Source organism: Miscanthus floridulus, chromosome 10 (genome assembly GCF_019320115.1).
Source record: "Miscanthus floridulus cultivar M001 chromosome 10, ASM1932011v1, whole genome shotgun sequence".
NCBI classification, from domain to species: domain Eukaryota; kingdom Viridiplantae; phylum Streptophyta; class Magnoliopsida; order Poales; family Poaceae; genus Miscanthus; species Miscanthus floridulus.
The window spans coordinates 40,193,181-40,213,611 of record NC_089589.1 but is presented as its reverse complement, the minus strand read 5'-3'; the positions used below and the strand labels follow the sequence as shown (position 1 = coordinate 40,213,611).

Sequence of the window (20,431 nt, the reverse complement as noted above, 5' to 3'; positions counted from 1 at the left end):
CAGATGATTACTCCCGTTATGGATGTATTTATCCAATCAAAGAAAGAACAGAAGCATTGGATAAATTTAATATATTTCAGGCAGAAGTTGAAAACCAACTTAATTTAAAGATTAAGATAGTCGGGTCTGACCGTGGGGGGAGTACTATGGTCAGCATACCCCATATGGCCAAGTTCCTGGATCTTTTGCAAGGTTTTTACTGGAGAATGGCATAGTAGCCTAGTATTCTACATCGGGCGAACCTCAGCAGAATGGAGTAGCTGAAAGACGCAATCGTACCCTGATGGATATGGTGCGCAGTATGATAAGTTACTCTACCTTACCATTGAGCCTATGGATGGAGGCGTTAAAAACCGCCATTCATATTCTCAATAGAGTACTAAGTAAGTCGGTGCCTAAAACACTATATGAGTTGTGGACGGAAAGAGTATCCTCACTAAACCACTTACGTGTGTGGGGGAGTCCTGCTGAGGCTAAAGTATTTAACCCAAACATTGGGAAGCTAGATCCTAAAATAGTAAGTTGCCATTTCATTGGCTACCCAGAAAAATCAAAAGGTTTTCGTTTCTACTGTACAGACAGACATACAAAATTTGTGGAAACGAGACACGCTGTCTTCCTAGAGGATGAAATGATGAAGGAGAGCAGGGTAGCTAGAGAAATTGTCCTTAAAGAGAAGCGGGTGTATGCGCCCACCCCGATGATTCATGAGCCATTTTTCTCACTACCTGTTGTCGCTGCACCGACAGTGCAAGATACTGTGGTGCCAGCACCTATTGTTATTCCGCCTGTGGCAACAATGAATGACGATGAGGAACCTGTTCTTCAGGATCCTGTAGAACCTATTGCCACACATGAGGGGGAGCAACGACAGCCTTAAACAGAAGATGTGCCAAATGTGAAGGCCCCTAGAAGGTCTCAAAGATTTAGAAAATCAGCTATTCCTGCTGACTATGAAGTATACAACACTGAGAAATTTCAAATGGAGGATGATCCCACCTCATTTGAAGAAGCCATGAGAAGTGATCATTCATCAAAGTGGTTTGAGGCCATGAAAGATGAAATGAAATCTATGAATGCCAATAAAGTTTGGGACTTGGAAATAATTCCTAAAGGAGTCAAAACAGTAGGCTGTAAATGGGTCTACAAAACAAAACTTGACTCTCAAAGAAATATAGAGAGATATAAAGCGCGACTTAGGGCAAAAGACTTTACGCAAAGAGAAGGGATTGATTACAATGAGATCTTTTCTCCAGTCTCATATAAGGATTCCTTCAGAATCATAATGGCATTAGTGGCATATTACGATTTAGAATTACATCAGATGGATGTAAAGACGGTATTTCTTAACGGGGACTTGGAGGAAAATGTTTACATGGCACAACCGAAAGGTTTTGTCATGGAAGGAAAAGAAAGAATGGGATGCCGCCTAAAGAAATCCATTTATGGATTAAAACAAGCTTCAAGACAGTGGTACTTAAAGTTTGATTAGACAATAAGGAATTTTGGGTTTAAAGAGAATGTTGAGGACAATTGTGTCGATGCAAAGTTTAATAATGGGAAGTTTATCTTCCTTGTCTTGTATGTGGATGATATCTTACTTAGTGATGTCAGTCTACTACTAGAGACAAAGAAGTTTTGTCCTCAAAATTTGATATGAAATATCTTGGTGAAACTTCGTTCGTTCTAGAGATTGAGATTCTTCGAGATAGAAGTAAAGGGGTATTAGGACTGTTATAAAAGGCATACATAGAAAAGATCTTAAAGAAATTCAGTATGCACAAATGTAGTCCCTCACCTGCTCCTATAGTCAAGGACGACAGATATGAGGATTTTCAATGCCCCAGGAACCAGTATGAGATCGATCAAATGAAAACGGTTCCATATGCTTCCGTTGTTAGAAGCTTACAATATGCTCAAGTATGTACGCGCCCTGACTTGGCATTTGTTACCGGGTTACTTGGCAGATTCCGGAGCAATCCTGGAATAGAACACTGGAAATTAGTAAAGAAAGTCTTGCGTTATTTGCAAGGAACGAAAAGCCTCATGATGACATATAGAAGATCTGATTCACTCCATATAGTGGGATATTCAGATTCTGATTGTGCGGGAGATGATAGAAAATCCACGTCTGGATATGTATTCACTCTCGCAGAGGGAGCTATTTCATGGAAAAGCTCAAAGCAAACAGTCACTACATTGTCCACAATGTATGTCGAGTTTGTAGCGTGTTATGAGGCAACGGGGCAGGTGAACTGGCTAAAGAAGTTCATACACGGTTTAAAGGTGGTTGACGACATCTATAGACCACTTAAGTTATACTGCGATAATAATCCGGCAGTACAGTATGCTCAGAACAATAAGTCAAGTGGTGCTGCCAAATACATTGACATAAAGTATTATGTTATGAAAGATAAAGTCCGGGATTATGTCATAAGTCTTGAGCATATAAGTACCGAAAAGATGCTCGCGGATCCGCTTACAAAAGGCTTACCACCCAATGTGTTCAGAGAACATGTAGCTAGCATGGGTTTAAGGGAAAGCCTAAAATTCCTAGACAAAAGAAGGCCCAAAGTTAAATATCTATTTCAGAACAGAGTGGTGTGTTGTAGCTATTAAATCTATCGACAATTGACCGTGACGATGAAACATGCTCTATGCGCTAATCTGTAATGGAATGAACAAAAGTAAATGATATAAAATTGAAAGATGGTAGTGAGATCAAGGGAGGAGAATGTTAGTTGATCTCCACCAATAGGTCCAACGGCCTATTGGGCCCTTGGATCTGTGCCCTGATCGGGGGCGTCCAACCCTAATATGGTTGGTGGGCCCCTATCGCACATCACTATAAAAAGATATGTGGGGATCACGACTCTAACTACGAGGTTGATCGGAGCCACCGTAACCACCTACAGAAAACCTAATCTGATCTAAAGAAGGGTGATGCCAGCGATGGGAAGCCCCACCGACTCCGACGTCGCCTCTGCATCGTTTCCACCACGCTGGACTCCACCGCGCCAAACTCCCTCGACACCGGCGTCCACGAGGCTACGACGCAACTGCGCTAGGGCGAACTAGAGCAACCCTAAGTAAGATGCTTACCCCGATCTAGGGTTTAGAGGCACTGTTGTTTCCGACAGGAGACGGACGGGTAGGTGGTAGAGAGACAGGCGACGGTCTCATAGGAGTTGCTGGACGACAGGACGTCGGCAATGGCCATGGTGATGGGAACGCTGTGGCCCGCCAAGCGGTCGACGAGCTGCGCCATGGGGTGGAGGTGGCCCCGGACCATCCATGTGTATAGCACCACGACGCTGCCATTCGCTGTATGTGGAATTGGGGATGCGGCAATGAATCAATGATGATCTATGAACACTAGTGCAGTTGTGCGTGCCTTTGTTGGCCCCTCTGCTAAATAGCAGCAGCCAGCAGCTAAAGTCGGATGCTGATCATGCACTATGCAACCTCGTTGACTATGAAAGGCGGCTAGGACTGAAGATTTGCCGACAGCAAAAATGGAGAAATCTTGGACAATGGTATTGGTAACCGCGGGCAGCTGTCAGTGCAATTCGTTGATATTTGGCTTATGCTGTGCTGATTTGTTGGAAGAGAAAAACAATGTTCGTTCATTGAAAAGTACTGCTGAATCGGTGGACGGGGTTAGCTATGGGAGCAACCAAGTGCAAGGTTAGGGGAGGGCGGGGCAGTAGCGCCGGGTGGTGGGCAGTAAGGTCACCGACGGCCATGGCGATGTTCGAGGCGGTGACGGCCAAAGGTAGCAGGAGAGATAGTTGATTGAGATTAGGGAAGGGTGGGAACAAGCGGCATGGATGGGAAGCGGACGATGAGGTAGCCGACGACCAGGACGGCATCGGAGACCGGCGGTGGGCATGACAGTTGGGGATTTGCATGACATCGTCCGGAGGAAGCAGAACCGTCGTTGGGGAGAGAGAGAGGAACCACACATCGCGATACAAACGAAAGCGTGCCCGGATACTGAAGTAGTGCTGCAGAACAGAGCGTTTGCTGAAAAGTACTACTAAATATATTTCTTGTTTAAACAACGATAATGAGAAGTAGCCATACAATGCTATGTTCCAGACCCTGCATTAGCATCCATCTTACAGACAGTTCATTATTTATTACTAGTACTCCCCCAATGGCAAATTATAAAATGTTTTTGATTTTTCTAAATACATACAGAGTACATTACTTTTGATATGTATCTATAGTATATCTAGATATATAGCAAAAATAATATATATATAGAAAAGTCAAAACATCTTAGAATTTAAAATGGAGGAAGCAGTATACATAGATCCATCACTTGCATCCTAAACCCTCAAAAACTCACCAAGTTCGACGTGAGACGACCTGCCATCTTTGATGGCATCGGCAGCCATTTCCTTCGCCATCGCCGTCCTCTCTCTGAGCTTCTTCCCTTCCTCCGACTCCATCACCAGCCGTACCTTAGCCTCCACCTCGTCAGCAGTCACCAACTCCTCGTCATAGCCTTCCATCACCACCCCAACCTTCATCTCCTCCACCACGTGCACCTTATTCAGCCTCTGCTCCGCGTACAGCGGCCAGCAGATCATCGGCACGCCGGACATGACTGCCTCCAGCACCGAGTTCCACCCGCAGTGAGTTACAAAGGCACCCACGGCCTCGTGCCGCAGCACCTGCGTCTGTGGCGCCCAGTTCTTCAGAACCAATCCTCTGCCTCTGGTTCTCTCCAAGAACCCATCCGGAAGCAACGCCTGCAGATCAGGCTCGCGAGAGTTCTGCTCCTCGCGTGAGCTTCGGCTTCGCACGGCCCACAGGAACCTGTGCCCGGAACGCTCCAGCCCGCGCGCCGTCTCCTTCAGCTGCGCCGCCGAGAAGGCGCCCAGGCTTCCGAAGCAGAGGAACACCACGCTCTGCCTGGGCTGCCCGTCCATCCACTCGAGGCACGTGTGCCTCTCGCCGTTGCCCTCGGCGTCGCCACCGTCGACCAGGGGCCCCACGCAGTAGATCTTCGGCGTCGAGCGGCCGGGCAGGCAGTGGCCGTCACGCAGCGCTTTCAGTGCCCTCGACTCCAGCCACTCGAAGCTGTTCACCAGAATGCCTGCAGCTTCCGGCATCCGGGCGAGCTGCCGCAGCCGTACGCTGCCCACGTCGCTCTCCCAGTCCTGCATCGTGTCAGGCATGTCGAGGGCGCGGACTGCCGGCACGCCGGCGAAGTTCAGCGCCGCCTTGCCCATGTCCTTGAGCGAGGACGGCCCGGCGCCGCAGAGATCTGGAATCTGGAGGTAGACCGCGAGGTCGCCGGCCGCGGACGGGTAGAAGAAGTACGCGGGGATCGCGAGCTCCGCGGCGACGTCGAGCGCGTCGGTGCAGAACATGTCGACCACGAGGGCGTCGACGGCAGGGACTCGCGACGCGAGGAACGCCCGGAGCGCGGGGTTCGCGGTGCGGAGCGCGTCCAGGATGGGCACGATGGGGTGGGAATGCTGCTTACTGGCGCAGGGCGGGATGGGGAGGAGGTGCACCGTGATGGAGGGATTGACCGTGGCCAGTCGGGCCAGCGCAGCAGCCAGCACGGCGTGCTTCTCGGGCGGGTCGACGACGACGATGGTGACGGCGACGCCGCCGTGTCGGAGGATGGCCTTGGCCAGCTGCGCCATGGGGTTCAGATGGCCCACGCCCAGGGAGGGGTACAACACCACCGTCTTCTCCGTCATGGCGTCGGTTTCTCACAAGTCACAATAAAGAGGTCCAACAAGACCGGTGGACACAAGGGCTGTGGTCAGTTGTGAAAGCAATTGCAAACAGACCTTAAATGCACAAGTCGATTCTGTATTTTAGTTTGCACAGCATCACCACCTCATCGCACTACGACGACCACTGGCCGGTCCCGGCGTCGACGTAACGTCCACTGCTACTCCACAACCACAGCCACATGTTTTGTTGGACGAGTGAAGAAGCAACACGTGACACTAATAATTGTTGATACCGATCCCGTGCAGGGGCGGGACGACGATCGGCTCATCGGCCGGTAGGTAGGACTCGTGGACAGAAATGAAGCCAGATCTGATCTGAGTACGAGTACGTGGGGAAGTACTATAAACAGGCTGAGCAGCCGGCACTAGTACTGGAGTACGTCGGATGCGTCCTATCAAAAGCAAAGCGTCCACGGCATTCTCCACGCCACCTTGTCGCTCAAGCTCACGGGAAACTACAGTGATCCCGGGTTCCCCGTCCCAGGAATGGCGACCCCACATCTCGCAATGCGTCTGTAGATGACACCCTACTTCAAATAGTTGATCAAAAATCAAGAAAATCTACTAGGAGCAATAGGTCCAACAATTACGGTCTTGTGAATATAATTTCCCTACGTCAAAATGAGCATGCCCTTCTGTTTTTCATTTCAATCTTGCTATGTGAGGAACATTGGAATATAATTTCCCTACGTCAAAATGAGCATGCCCTTCTTTAAGGACAGTTTACCTCAATGTGTACACAGGTAACTCAACTGATTGCAGTGAACATCAATCGAAAAGCCCAAATGGCCCTCAAATGAGGTCACGTGGCAGCTCCCAGCTCGGCTCCACGTTGATCAAAGTATGCTAAAAGCACACTATTTGGATCCTATTGTCGAACAAATCATCGTGAACTGATCGCAAAATGATTAAGGTCACATGGTGTGGCACATCATTGTGTCATTTGAAGTACTCAACGATATATGATGCCAGTTTACACGTTCATGGGACTGCAAATCTAAAACTGACATATCATACCCAATTACCCATATACAAAAGATGGCAACCTTGCCGCAGCAAACTATATCCCTGCATTCCCTAACAGTGAGCAGCAGAAGATCAAACCGCAGCCCAAATTCTCTTGCACCTCTGATTAAAAACTGAAACCTGTACAAAAAAAGTGAAAGTTAAAATAAGTTTATAGTGATTGTTATGTATAGAAACATAAATTCAATTACTTGACACAGGCTAAAAAAATGCAGAAACAGGCTTCCTCGGATAGGAAATTCACTTGATAAACATTCAGCCTAATCTGATTAACATGTTCAATTAACTTGACAGTAAACCAAAACATTGACCTAGTGTTTGACAGACAGTTTCTTAGCCATACACACTATAACTGTTTCTACTTCGAACTAGTACACATTGAGGTAAACTGTTCTTAAAGAAGAATGCAGAGTACATGTTTTCTGAACACAGAATTTGAACCTTCAAAACGAAGAACACATTTAAATGCTATAGTTCAGGTGCAAGACAACGGATGGACGATGGGAGCAAAAAGAAGGGGGCACGGACCATTTTCAGAAATGTGCAACCCGTAGAAACAAGAAAATTCAGATCAACATAGAAAACATATGCGAGCACATGCTTCTACAATCTTAAGCAAGGCTAGGTTAATGCAATAGCAGTTGCAGAGCAGAGGATACTTCAAAATAAAATAAAAAAAGAAAAGATTGAAGAAACAAATAAGATTGAAGAATGAAGCTACAGTGTAAGAATACCATGCTAAATGTATCCGCAGTCAATTAAATGGAGAAGCAATTCACTGGGGACTATAAGAAAAGGGGGAGGCAAGTCAACATGCTGTGCTATTGCTTAGAACAACTAAACAATGGTATTGGTGCTATTGTTCACTAGTACTAACCAGAAAGCTATAATATAGTCAGAACAAGTCAATTGAGTCATGTGTGTCCATTCCAAACTCATTAAGTAAAGGTTTAGAACTATTCTAGAAATCAATATACCGTCTTAATGTCTATGCAATGCAACTTAATTTAGATAACACACATAACTCCATTATATCTTGGTGAACAGTTTTGTATCTTTGCTTCTAGCATTCCTGATTTTTGTAGTGAACATATGGACAGAAGCATGAGAGGTTAGCTTACGTATGTTAAAGGTACACAGGAACTTTAAAACTTTGAGAACTCTCTTATCAACATCTTGACACTTGACTTCAACAATGTTAAGGTGTTCTGAAATTGTAGTTGGTCACTCCATACTAAATCTTCCTTCCATTTCCACTTCATAGTCAGAACTCTGCAATGAAATGAAACATTCTCTTTTCATGAACAATCAGCAGTGTAACTATTCGGATAGGCAGCAATTGTTCATTAATAAAGCATGTACCTCACAAAAGAGCTCAAGTGTGAGCTCCTCTAGAACTGGTGAGTGTTCAAGGATACAAGCTAACGGAGTGAAGTCATCAGGCATACACCAGTACTCATTGAGAAACAGAGTCTTTAACTTGCCAAATGTAGGGCACAGTCTCAAATCCATTTTGAAGATAAACTGGACAAATTGCAAGCAAATAAGACGAAATGATCTGAAATAAGCCTAGTTTGTGGGAATGCATCTAAAATTCAGAACCTGTCTAGTTGACGTTTATCTATGTTCAACAATGGTGTAGACATTGCAACGGGAAGGGGGGGGGGGGGGGGGGGGGGGGGGGGGGGGCAGGGGGCGCCTTGTCATAAATAATTGAGGGGAAAATGTAGGCATACCAATTGTGCTGAAGAAATCAACTCCAAATCCTTAGCTTCTGATAAACCTTTTAGAAGCACACAATGGTTATCATCACCGCCATTACCAGAAGTGGTGCAATACTCACAACCACACTGTGAGTTATCCAGTAGTTTGTCACAAGTATCCTCACAGTCATCAATTATTCGGACAAAAGCCTCCACTAATGATGGCATGCTGTCAAGAACGGGAGTTCTCCCCTCAATATCATCTATGTGAAGAGAAACCAAATGTGGGGCATATATTCAAAGGCGGGAATGCTTGGATGCGGATGCTGTGATACTGCAGCTAATGATGGCTAGATGTTTCAGTGACTTGGATGAAATCATGGTGGCAGACCAGAACTCACAGTATCTCAGCACTAGATTCTCCAACGACGGGCAGCTCGAGAAATTGAGGAAACTGTTGCGGACCTGTACAAGAGTGAGATCTAGCCTTGTCAAGTGCTGGGAAGTGAGCGGCTGATCATCTAGGTCGAGGTATGGAGTTGGAGCCTCCTCTGGAGACATACGGAGACTGAACACACGCACTTTGCGCATCATAGCGTGCCGGAGCCAGTGGTTGATCTGGGGCACGTCCTCGTGCTGGAACTCACCGAGCTTGAACTCGCACGTGTCGAGAGGCGATTCTCCACCGAGGAGCACGCGGTCCTTGAACTCCCGGCGCTCCTTCACCGGCGTCAGGAAATCGTAGTCACAGCCGCACCCGACACGCATTCCCGTGGCGAACATGTCCGCACGGACTCCGGAGCCGGCAGGAAGCCGAGGATGTGCTCGAGGATGCCGTCCGGCATGGCTTCTATGCTGCATCCGCTGCCATCCGCCGGAGGCACCGACATCTTGCTGCTTTTCCCCCGATGCATTCTGTCGAGCAGGTGGTGGGCGCCGACTGACGCTGCGGAACCAAGAACGAAGAAACGATCAGAGGTTGTGCAAAGCGAGCTTACAAGGGATTCGGATGTCGGCCGCCACCTCAACTCTCCGGCGGCTGCTTTAGCTGTAATCTCACCCGAGACGTGTGGAGCTTGGGAGAAGCAGAAGAAATTTCAGGCCGAGAGTGCTGGACTGCCGGTGGTCAGCACTGGAGTCAGAATCTGAGAGGGGTGGTGGCCTGGTGGAGAAACGGAAGTGTCGAGGCGAAGCAGGGCACGAGCCACGAGGCAGTGGGACTCTGGGAGTCGAGTCGCCGCACTGACAAGCGGGCTCCACATATCTATTCTGTAGCCACGAAAGCTTAGGCGTTGTTTAAATCCAGCGTTGCCTAATCGTTTGAATAATAAGTCATGGCTGAAAGTATTGTTGGCTGATTTGATGTGAAAGAAAAATAATGTTTATTGGTTAAAAAGGTACGGCTTATAAGCCAAACAAACAGGACGGTAAAGTTTTAGAGTGACACATCGGCTATTATATCAGGGTGACATATGGGAGTATTCGGATAGTAATAATAAAACAAATTATAGAAGTCTTTCGTACTCCGTGAGATGAATCTATTAAGCCTATTAAGCCTAATAAATCCGTTACTAGCACATGTTTACTGTAACTTGACTGTAGCACTACATTATCAAATCATAGCCTAATTAGGCTTAAAAGATTTGTCTCGTAAATTAGACGCAATCTGTGCAATTGGTTATTTTTTTAGTCTATATTTTATACTCCATGCATGTATCCAAACATCAAATGAGATAGGTACTAAACTTTAGGAGAAGGAACTAAACAAGGTCTTAGCTGTAGCGCCTTTTTTAAAAGGATTATAAAATCCATGTTTGTCCCTTGTTTTTGTCTAATTTTAACCCAACTACAACATCGTCTAATTTTAACAGCTCAACTGTCTAAATCCTTTTAATTTTGACCCAGAGCTATCTAAAAACCGCTCAAAATTGTATCTTAGGTCAAAGTTAACGGTTTTAATATTTGAGGTGCCAAATTTAGACAAAAGCAAGAGTTGAGTAACAAATATAGACCTAATTAAGTACTTTAGTTTTCTAGATATTTATGAAAAGTTTATACCTTTAGATTTACTTATTAATAAATATTTATATGTATTAAAATATGTATCTACACATTATGAGATTTTTTATCATAAAAAGAATGACAACTTTTGAGTGTTTTTAGTGGATTTTTATCACAAAATGTTTATCTACACATTATCTAATAAATATTTTAATACATGTAAATATTTATCAAGAAGTAAATCTAGATAAATAATTTTTTTATAAATGTCTTAAAAAAACTAAAGTACTTGATTAAGTCCATTTTTGCCCCTTAACTCTTGCTTGTCTAATTTGGCACCGAAACTATCAAAACCATTCAATTTTAACATCCGAGGCGGTTTTGAGTGGTTTTCACATGGCTCTGGGGTAAAAATTAAATGGCTTTGACAGTTGTAGTGTCAAAGTTAGACAGTTTACAGTTAGGTGTTAAAAGAAGGGCCAAAAATGGACTTGATCCCTTTTTTTCAAATAATCATCAAAATAAAATACTCCCTCTATCGCTGAAAAAAATAATTCATAAAATTGTCTTAAGTCTATTTTTTTATCTTTGACTGCATTTATACAAACAAGTACAAATATTTGTGACACCAAATAAACATATTATAAAAAATATAGTTTATAATAGATTTAATTATATTAATTTGGTATCATAAATCATGTTGCTCTTTTCTATAAATCCGGTCAAACTTAAATGAAGATTGATTAAAGACAACTATAAAAATTGATTTATTCAGGGACGAAGCGAGTATATAAAAATTGAACATACCTATTTTGCCAAAGGTTAAAACGTCATTTTATCCCCCACTAATACCGTTAGAGGTCTAATCTGATGAAATGGCCATATGAGGAACCAAAGTAGGATTCGAGGCTACGGGCCTCTTCGGGACATAGGATTTTCAAAAACATAGGAACAAGAAAAGCATACGGTTGAAGTTGCATGTCAATTGCAATCCTACATAAATTGAAAATGCAAAAAAAATCTAAAATAGGTAACTTAGAATCTATAAATGAGCTAAGAAAGGAAGCCCAACTTTTTTTAGGACAAAGGAAGGAATTTTGTCTTCCAAAAGCTGAACCAAATATGGGCATAGGGCCACTTTGGTAGAGCTCTCATTACGGATTCTTAGGTTTCACCTCTTGATTCTCCGAAGGAGTTATTCTGGTGGGGGAGCAAGGTGGGGAGCAGGTGAGAATCAATTCTGGGAATCAATTCTGAAGTGATTCCTGTGGCAAATAAATTGAGAAGAGTGGGAAGGGATGGAGATCGATTTTTTTTAAGCTCTCGGCTTATAGTGTAAATGGAGAAGTAATTCTCATCAGCTCTCCACCAGGATATATAACCGTGGTCTTAGGGTATGGAGCCGGAAATATATCTTTTTCATATATTCCACCGCTGTCCACTGCTCTTTTACTTTTATCCAATTAACCACTAACAGTAAAAAGAGTAAAGCCCTGGCGTGTAGGGCAGTCTTTTCGGGATATAAATTTGCCAAATGTCCAATGAGACATGTCATCTCTGCTTTTCCAATCTTGTTCTTTTCAACCTTTGCACGTAATAACACGGAGAGATATTGAACTGACTGCTACAAGACAACAGGTCACCTTACCAGCTCAAACGTATAGGCATTAAACCAAAGCATGTATATGCTGAAGGGACATTAATGGTCCAGATTATAAAACAAACCTTCATGATCTCTGTGCAGAAGAAATGACAGTGAGATGATGTGCCAGATACAAACTAGATATTTAAATTGTCCGAACAATTTGTGCTGCCATTTCTCACACATTCGTGCGACTATAGAAGCTTATAAGTGACATGACACACCCAATTACGCGTAACACAAGAGGTGGCAACCTTGTTGGCAGCGAACTTTAGCCTTGCATTTCCTTAAAGTGAAAGATGGTAGATCTAAAGATGGCAACGGGCCCGATACCCAATACCCGACGGGTATTTGATCCATTAGGGGACGGGATGGGATCATATCTTTACCCGCGGGTATCTAAATGGGCAAAAATCCATACCCGACGGGTATAGCGGGTACGGGAACGTTCCCTGTTTACCCGTCCCCGTTACCCGTTGGGGAACCCGACTATTTGAGTTGTCATGCGAGTATTAGGCCCAAAGAAGCTCAACATAGGTATTTTGCCCCAAATCTGAACAATCATATATATAGTTTGTGTGTTCTAGGAACCCTAGTTCAATTTTTCCTCACCATCTCCGTCAGCAGCACAAGCACGCCTACCTCACGAGCGCTCGTGCCCCTCGCTTCCTCAGTTCGGTCTCTCTGCCACCTTTGCTCGTCCTCCTCGCAACCTCGCTCCTTCTCCTCGGCATCTCCGAGACTCTGACACTTATACCCGGGTGAAGAAGAAACGTCTCCGATTGCAAAGCTGCGACCCCAAGTGTCCTTGTTTATTGGGTATGCAGTACCCGTCGGGTATCTGTTACCCGACCGATACCCGACGGGTACGGGGATGGGCAAGAATCTATACCCGAGACAGTTAACGGGGATGAGGACGGGATGAATTCTCCGTAGCGGGGAAGAGAACGTTCCGGCGATACCCGACGGGTAAATCCCCGTTGCCATCCTTAGGTAGATCCCTTGAAAGCCCAAAATTTCTAGCGCCTCATTTCAAAAATCAAAATCTTCACAAAAATGAAAGGCGGTACTCAGAGCTAATTGTTATCTATAAGATCAGAAATTCAGTTACTAAAACTGCAGGAAATGGCTTTCTTGAATAGGAAATTCAATCGACTAGCAGTCAGCCTAGCCTGATAGAAATGTTCAAATAACCTGACAATGAATGAAAAAACATGATCAATTGTTTGACACATTGTTTTCGATCTAACCATGATACACTCAACAATTTCAACTCCGAACTAGAATCCATCTAGGCAAACTACCCTTTCAGAAGAATGCAGAACACGCATGTTTTCTGAATACAGAAAGTTTGAATTTTCAGAAGGAGAGAACATTTGATAGCTTGCTTTCAGGTCTAGCGGGAAGTGGACACAGGTTATTCTCAGATTAGTGCAACCTGCTATCTGTGGAAATAAAAAAGACAAATTGAAACCGAAAACATGTGGATTTCTACGCTCTTAAAACCTGGTAAAAGTGTCAGAGAAAAATACATAAAAACGTAAAAATAGATCTGGCACATTACTATAAGCTATGAACAAACTTCTAGCCACAGTGAGGACTGAAGAAAAGCTGCAACGTAAAGATACCACAGAAATGATTGTGACACATATGACATATCTGAAAGAGGTAACAAATGTATGCTTAATCAACAAAAGTATGGAGAAGCAATAATAGTTCCTTGGATAATCAAATGCATGAACAGGCTTGTGTAAAGGATTGAGTGAAAGCTGATTTAATCAATAGTGGTAGTGCATATAACCGATGATAAACTGTAATAACTAAGTAGCCTTCAAGAGAAAAGGGAGGCCGCAGAACACTAGTATGTGAGAATGTTACACTGTTACTACTTGGAGCAATTAAAAACTGATATTTGTTCTGTTGTTCAGTACTAACAAGCGAGCCAAATATGGTAAGAACAAAGTCAAACAGTCAGAACTATTCTAGAAGTCAACATAAATGTCTCAATATCTATGCAATATGTTCAACTCGATAACTCCATGTATACGTAACTTTGAGATTTTATTTGCCAACTAAATGTCTATGCAGTGGCAGCAGTGCAGGGTGTTCATTTGTCAATAATTTTGCAGTGAACTTTCAGGTAGAAGCATGAGGAAAGTTGCTAATTAGCTTACGGATGTTGAAGGTACACAGGAGCTTCAAAATTTTGAGAACTCTCTCATCAACAGCCTGACACTTGACTTTGACTATGTTAAGGTGTTCTGAAATTGTAGTTGATCGCTCCATTGGGCTGATGCTTCCTTTCATATCCACTTCATACTTAGGCCCCTGTAGTGAACAAAAACAAATGTTCAAAATCAGGGTGTAGACAATGCTTTAGAAATGAGGTTATGACTCAGCAATCACTTATCAATATAAAAAGGCAAAGTGTAAGTATACCGTACCGAGTCAGATGTAGTACACATTAACACCAAACTCTTAGCTTTTGATAAACCTTTGAAAAGCACACAACTGTTTCCAGTGGCATCACGAGCACTTTCACATGACTCACAAAGACAACCAAAAGGTCACAGAAGTACCGATAATCCTCGGTTATCCGGACAAATGCCTCCACTAATAACGGCATGCTGTCGAGCATGGGACTTGAGAACCGAGGGTCATCTAGGCACAGTGAAACCAGATTAGGCGCATAAATGCAAGTGCGGAAATAACAATGGAATTGGGAGTCCGTGATGCTTAGATGCTTTAGGGAGTCGGACGATATCTTCTTGCCCATCAAGAAACTACAGGCAGCTCTAGATATTCCAAGGCCGGGCAGCTGGATAAGTCAAGAAAGTTGCTGTGGAGCCATACACTGCACAACTCTAGCCTGGTCAGGTGCTTAGAGATAAGAGGCAGATCATGTAGCAGAAGATAGTAATCCCAATGGATACGGAGCGTGAGATCATGTAGAGATAAGACGTGACTTTGCACGATATAACGTGCTAGAGCCAGAAGTTCACCCGTCGGAGTCGTCGTCCTGGAACTGGCCCAGCCTAAAGTCGCACGTGTCCAGCGGTGAACCTCTGCGGAGGAGGAGCAGGTGGTCCACCAACTCCTGGTACTCCTCCACCGGCGGCGGGTCATGTACGTTGTGGCCGAGACACCCGACGCACAGGCCTGGGGCTGAAATCCAGAGGTGGCGCCAGCGGCGGGCGAGCACGCACGTCCGCACGGCCTCCGGCGCCAGAAGGAAGCCAAGGATGTGTGTTCCAGGACGCCGTCTGGTAGGGCGTCGCTGCTGCCTCCGCTGCCGAGCGCTGGAGGCACAACTCTCTTGCTACTTTCCCCTGGATGCATTCTGCCGAGCAGGTGGCGGGCGTCGACCATGAAACGATCAGCAGACGCGAGGGGAGGGTGCGAATGGGAACCAGCAGGAGGAGGGGCTTTGACCTGTGGTTACCTCAACTTGACGGCGGCCACCCCAGGACGTGTAGCTTGGACGAATCAGCAGAGATTTCAGGCGAAGATGCTGCGGAATCAAGAAACGATATCATCAGACGAGAGACGGCGAAGGAGACGCGAGACTTGAGGAGAGGGTGCAAACTGATCAGAGGAGGAAGATGGAGCAAGGGCGCACGGATTGGATGGGCGGCCACCTCACCTGATGACCTGACGTCCTCACCGGCGGCAGCTTGGTCTGCGATCTCGCGGCAAGGAAACCCGAGGCCTGGAGAACTGTTGAGCGTAGTGGGGTGGGGAAAAGAGTGAAGGAAGACGACGGTTATTCATCCGGTGGGAGGGTACGAAGCCACGATAGCGGGAAACTAGACACCGACAGGTGGGCCCATATTTTGTGGCCCCGCACGTCAGGGAACGAAAGAAGGGTGGCAGACCACCAATCGCTGCATCATTAGGATGGTCAACACTTCCGGGGAAACCACAATTCTTTTCGAATCACTTTCTTTTTGCCGTTGATTCATCCGTCACTTATATCATTAGAAAATACAAGAAATCCATGCCAAATCAAGGACTTTGAACTTAGGCAGCTTCGACAACAAGAAAGAGCTACATTAATTTGCATATGCTGTATAATTTCGTTTCACCGTAAAGCGACCAAGTATATACAAATTAGAAGAGAGTTTGGCATGATTCTCAAAAGCAGTAATGGAGGGGGTAGATATATAGAGGCAAGATCTATCTTGTGGAGATTTGGGACTGATGAGACTCTAAGGTTGTGTTTGGTACTTTGGTTTCGAGACAAGATGGAACGAGACAGTTCCATCTTAATTTTATAGGAAGGGATGGTCAAATCTCTTTGTTCCATTAAGGGTACCAGGTTATCTTTGTTTTCTATTTGGTTGGAGATACGTAGAGAGAGGATGGACCGGTTGTTCTTCGTCTGTCATCCACCATCAGCAAGGGACTCGACTGTCTGCCGCAGCAAGGGGAGCGGAGAGGAGGTCTGTGGGCTCGCTCATGGACCGAGCACAAAGAGCAGTGGGCTCCATTGACAGCCACCATTGGGCCAAGAGTGCTGAGCTCACCTTGCCTAAGGATGGCAACGGGTCGGGTTCGGATCGGGTGGAGTCTCCGTGCACCCAAAACCGAAACCCGAAATCGAAACCCGAACCCGCCCCGAAAACCGATTCGGGTGGAAATCCATCACCAAAACCAAACCCGCGGATATCCGAAACCCGAACGGATACCCGAAACCCGAATGGATACCCGAAACCCGCGGATATATATACACATATTCACATGTATAAACAAGAGGCAACAAATAATAAATATTTTCATGAGTCAACTTTAAATAAATTTAATAATCTAAGTAAACAAATTATTATTAGTATATTATAAAACATGAGTTTTAATTCCAAATGATTTATTTCGGATATCCATTGGATATCCACGGGTGGAAAACCAAACCCGAAACCGAACCCGATTGATTTCGGGGCCCCGAACCCGAAAACCGTGGGTGAAAAACCATCCCCAAACCCGAACCCGCAGAACCCGAAACCCGCGGATATCCGCACCAAACCCGATCCGTTGCCATCCTTCCTCGCCCATGGATGACCGCCACCGCACTGGGAGAAGCAAGATCTGGCTTGCAGGTAGGGTATGTATGACAAAAAGCACAAGGACGTGGAACACCCGTGCCACCAGCAGGGTCGCCATTGCTCAAAGGAGCCCGAGCTCACCCATGGACAAGACATCCATGGATCGGTCGCAACCTAGACCTCACCCTGGCCACAAGCTCCGCATTGGAACTCCAGAAGTTTAGGAGCCGAATATGCAATTTGCATACCAGAACCGAGATGAGAACTATAGAAAGGTTTAGAGAGTGCAATGTGCAATTTGCAAGCACAGGGGCTCGGATGAGAATTTGAGACAAATTTAAGGACCACCAGTGAAATTTATTCTTAATGTGCTGAATTTTTCTTCTCCATAGCAATACACATGCACAAACCTAGTTGAATTAAAAAAAACCTGACAAAGCATAAGTAAATAAAAGGGTAGCTCACATAGTAACACCGAATTTCAAAATCCTTTTTTAATATACGCCTAGCATAATCATACCAATGATTTTAGGTGGGGGGGGCTCCGAGTTTCAATATTACATTACAAAATTTTCAAATGGTTCTTTATCCATGTAAATGGACAATAGTACCTTGCTATTTTGACCAATGGTTTGCAGCAACATTCGTAATTTGCAAGAGAAGTGATGTTCCACACTCTGGGCTGATGAGGAAAAATTTGATAAAAACAACCGCATAATTAATACGAGGAATAAATAAAAATCAAATGAGCAATAAGAATAGCATGACACAATAAACCAGGTCCCAGAATCTAAATATCTAATAAATAAAAGCTTGAGGGAATGCCAATTATACATTGTTCCTGCGATTAGAACCCACATAAGAACTCTTTGTAGACAAATGATTGCAGCCTTGTCACAACATCTTTCGTGCTCAAGATTTACATTTCTGAAATTCAGGAGCCATCTGAATAGTCAGCCTTGTCACAACATTCACTCTTAAATCTTAATCCATATTTGCTGACCCCTACTCAAACACAGAAATCTGCACGAGGCATAATAATTTATGATTTTAGTTCCAGGAGCCATCAGGAGAATAAAAATGTTCAGTTGATAGTGCAAATGAAATACTAGGATGGATTTCAGTGCACGGAAAGGTTTATGGTGCATGCAGCTTAATCTGCTTGTTTCAAGTCTAACTGATTCTAGTAACATGAAACTTAGCCAGAAGCCCAGAAGATTGATTATATTTGATAATAACCATTTCTTAGACTTATTTTCTGACCTTTTCTAGCTTAATCCAACAACAATACCAAGAATGCATCTTGCTAGTAAACTGCTCCCTGAAAAAGCTGCAGAGAATGATTTTTCCCCCTCACCACACCAGAGTTTAATGTTTCAAAGTTCATAACAAAAAAAAAAAATGAAACAACGGGAGGTCAAGTAAAGAGATATTACTACCGGATGCTGATAGACAATTACATAGAGTCATACAAACTCGGGATGAACAAAGAGAAGAATCACAAATAAAGCTATAGTGCATGGAACTAAAAAAGGTCATGTTTGTGTTATTCTACTGAACTAAGCAGCACGCTCGCATAATCTATTTCTTCTCAGAACTAATCATTTCAGATTTTTTTGTGTCAACATAATCAGCAGTATTAAGCTTTATGCTATGTATATAAAATGCAATTAAATTTAAATAACTATCAGTACAGCAGTCTATATCAGCACAGCTGTCTAATTGCGTTTATATTTTTGGCATCAGCAAATCCAGGGCACCTCAGTCTATATCAGCAAATCCAGTTCTAGAGAAGCTTCATTTCTCACTAAATTTGTGATCCTAACATATGAAATTCATTATTCCTTCCTTTTTTTTATGTATACGAGAGCAAAATTCAGATTTAGAAACAAATGAAAAAAAAATCACTAGTTGGCTTACATATGCCAAATGTGCAAAGGAACTTCAAAACTTTGACAACATTCGGGCTGACTGCTTTACATTTGACTTCAACAGTCTTAAGGTATTCTGATATTGCCGCTGATTTCTGCATTGAAATGTATCTTCCTTTCATTTCCACCTCATGTTTATGTCCCTGTGGCAAAGGGAACAATTAAACAAGAATGATAATTAACAATAATTTTAATGCTGCTAAAGTAAATAATAAAGTGTCAACCTTCAAAAAAAGTTGAAGAGTGAGCTTCTCTAGAACTGGTGTGTGCTTGAGGATGCAAGTTAGTGCACTGAAGCCAGGAGCCAGACACCAGTACTCATTTAGTAGTAAAGTCTTCAACTTGTTAAATGTGGGGCACCTTTTCAAATCCCTTGTGAAAATGAACTGAACAAGATACATAAAAGATGAAGCAATGTCATGGTCAAAATGCAAAAATGATGATACAAGAAACCCAATCAGTGGAAAGGCATATGAAAAGACTGTACAAGTGTCTACGGATGCCCACAACTTGATGTGTATAGTGCAGTCAAGTTACACGAGTTGACATAGATGAGTCAAAGAGGAAAAGGGTTTGAAGCGCACCGTTTTTGTTTCAGCTACCAATGCCAAACTCTTAGCTTCTGATAAACCTTCCAGCAGCACGCAATTGTCATTCTCATGTTTGTCACCATAACAATCCTCACAGACCTCAAAACCACAATCCCCATAGTCTGAATAAGTGCAGCAATCTGCAGAGTCATGGATGACTCTGACAATTGCATCCACTAATGATGGCATGCCCTCAAGCACAGGAGTCTTGTACCAGTGATCCTCAAGACGGAGTGAAATGAGACTTGGGGCACAAACATGAGTGCAGAACCTGCGGCTGAAACGGCACTCGCTGATGCTCAGATATTTTAAGGACTCAGACGATGAAGCAGTTGGTAAGAGTCAGATTCTGCAGTGCTGGACAAGAGCTTGTAAAGTTAAAGAGCTTGTCCTTCAAGAGCATGTCTTCAAAATCTAGCTTTGTCAAATGCTGGGAGATGAAAGGCCACCGCTCAAACCAAATCTTTCTAAGATGGAGCATCTGTACTTCACACTGTATGGCGTGCTTGATCCAGAGCATCACGCGGGGCATGTCCTCATTGCGGTATTCATCAAATGAGAACTCGCACTTGACGAGAGGTGTGAGCCCACGGAGCAGAAACAGGTTGTCAACAAACTCACGGAGCTCATGCACGACATCCCAATCGTCCTCGCTTCACCCGATGCGAAGTCCAGTGGCAAACCTCCATAGGTGGCGCCAGCGCCGGGCGAGCACGCACGTCTGCACGGCGTCCTGA

At 44.3% G+C, this 20,431-nt stretch overlaps 3 protein-coding genes and 1 long non-coding RNA gene across 10 annotated transcripts in view; all 4 read right to left on the bottom strand.

Moving 5' to 3' along the window:
* The window catches only part of LOC136486528 (anthocyanidin 5,3-O-glucosyltransferase-like), a 159,618-nt gene extending 153,264 nt beyond the window's left edge, over positions 1–6,354 (bottom strand). Inside the window, exons 1-2 of one of the 6 annotated variants that reach the window (XM_066483438.1) lie at positions 4,355–6,352; positions 1,829–1,981 (exon numbers count right to left, since the gene is read on the bottom strand). In XM_066483438.1, the coding sequence (XP_066339535.1) occupies positions 1,917–1,981; positions 4,355–5,723 (1,434 nt within the window). In that variant the 5' untranslated portion in view covers positions 5,724–6,352 and the 3' untranslated portion in view covers positions 1,829–1,916. Of the gene's footprint in view, positions 1–1,828; positions 1,982–2,498; positions 2,554–4,354 lie in introns of those variants that run through there. The other 5 variants (XM_066483440.1, XR_010766861.1, XM_066483439.1 and 2 more) reach the window with 5 other exon arrangements.
* Positions 6,355–6,646: 292 nt separating this feature from the next.
* On the bottom strand, positions 6,647–9,754 carry LOC136486525 (uncharacterized). Of its 2 annotated transcripts, none has more exons than XR_010766859.1 (5): positions 9,552–9,754; positions 8,525–9,437; positions 8,151–8,312; positions 7,910–8,060; positions 6,647–6,908 (listed from the first exon to the last, which is right to left on the bottom strand). XR_010766859.1 is itself a non-coding variant. In XM_066483435.1 (5 exons), the coding sequence occupies exons 2-4, from the start codon at positions 8,717–8,719 to the stop codon at positions 8,013–8,015; spliced, it is 405 nt and encodes a 134-aa protein (XP_066339532.1). In that variant the 5' UTR covers positions 8,720–9,437; positions 9,515–9,754; the 3' UTR covers positions 6,647–6,908; positions 7,910–8,012. The 2 variants fall into 2 exon arrangements, 1 of the variants encoding a protein (XP_066339532.1); XM_066483435.1 differs by having other exon boundaries at positions 9,515–9,754.
* Positions 9,755–14,611: 4,857 nt separating this feature from the next.
* LOC136486526 (uncharacterized) lies at positions 14,612–15,900 on the bottom strand. Its single transcript, XR_010766860.1, has 3 exons — positions 15,778–15,900; positions 15,577–15,645; positions 14,612–15,474 (listed from the first exon to the last, which is right to left on the bottom strand). It is a non-coding gene; the product is annotated as an uncharacterized lncRNA (long non-coding RNA).
* A 1,989-nt stretch (positions 15,901–17,889) lies between these two features.
* LOC136486524 (uncharacterized) lies at positions 17,890–20,422 on the bottom strand. Its single transcript, XM_066483434.1, has 4 exons — positions 19,689–20,422; positions 19,329–19,490; positions 19,094–19,247; positions 17,890–18,196 (listed from the first exon to the last, which is right to left on the bottom strand). Exons 1-4 carry the CDS (start codon positions 19,881–19,883, stop codon positions 18,183–18,185), a joined length of 525 nt encoding a protein of 174 aa, XP_066339531.1. The 5' UTR covers positions 19,884–20,422; the 3' UTR covers positions 17,890–18,182.
* Between the last annotated feature and the right edge of the window lie 9 nt (positions 20,423–20,431).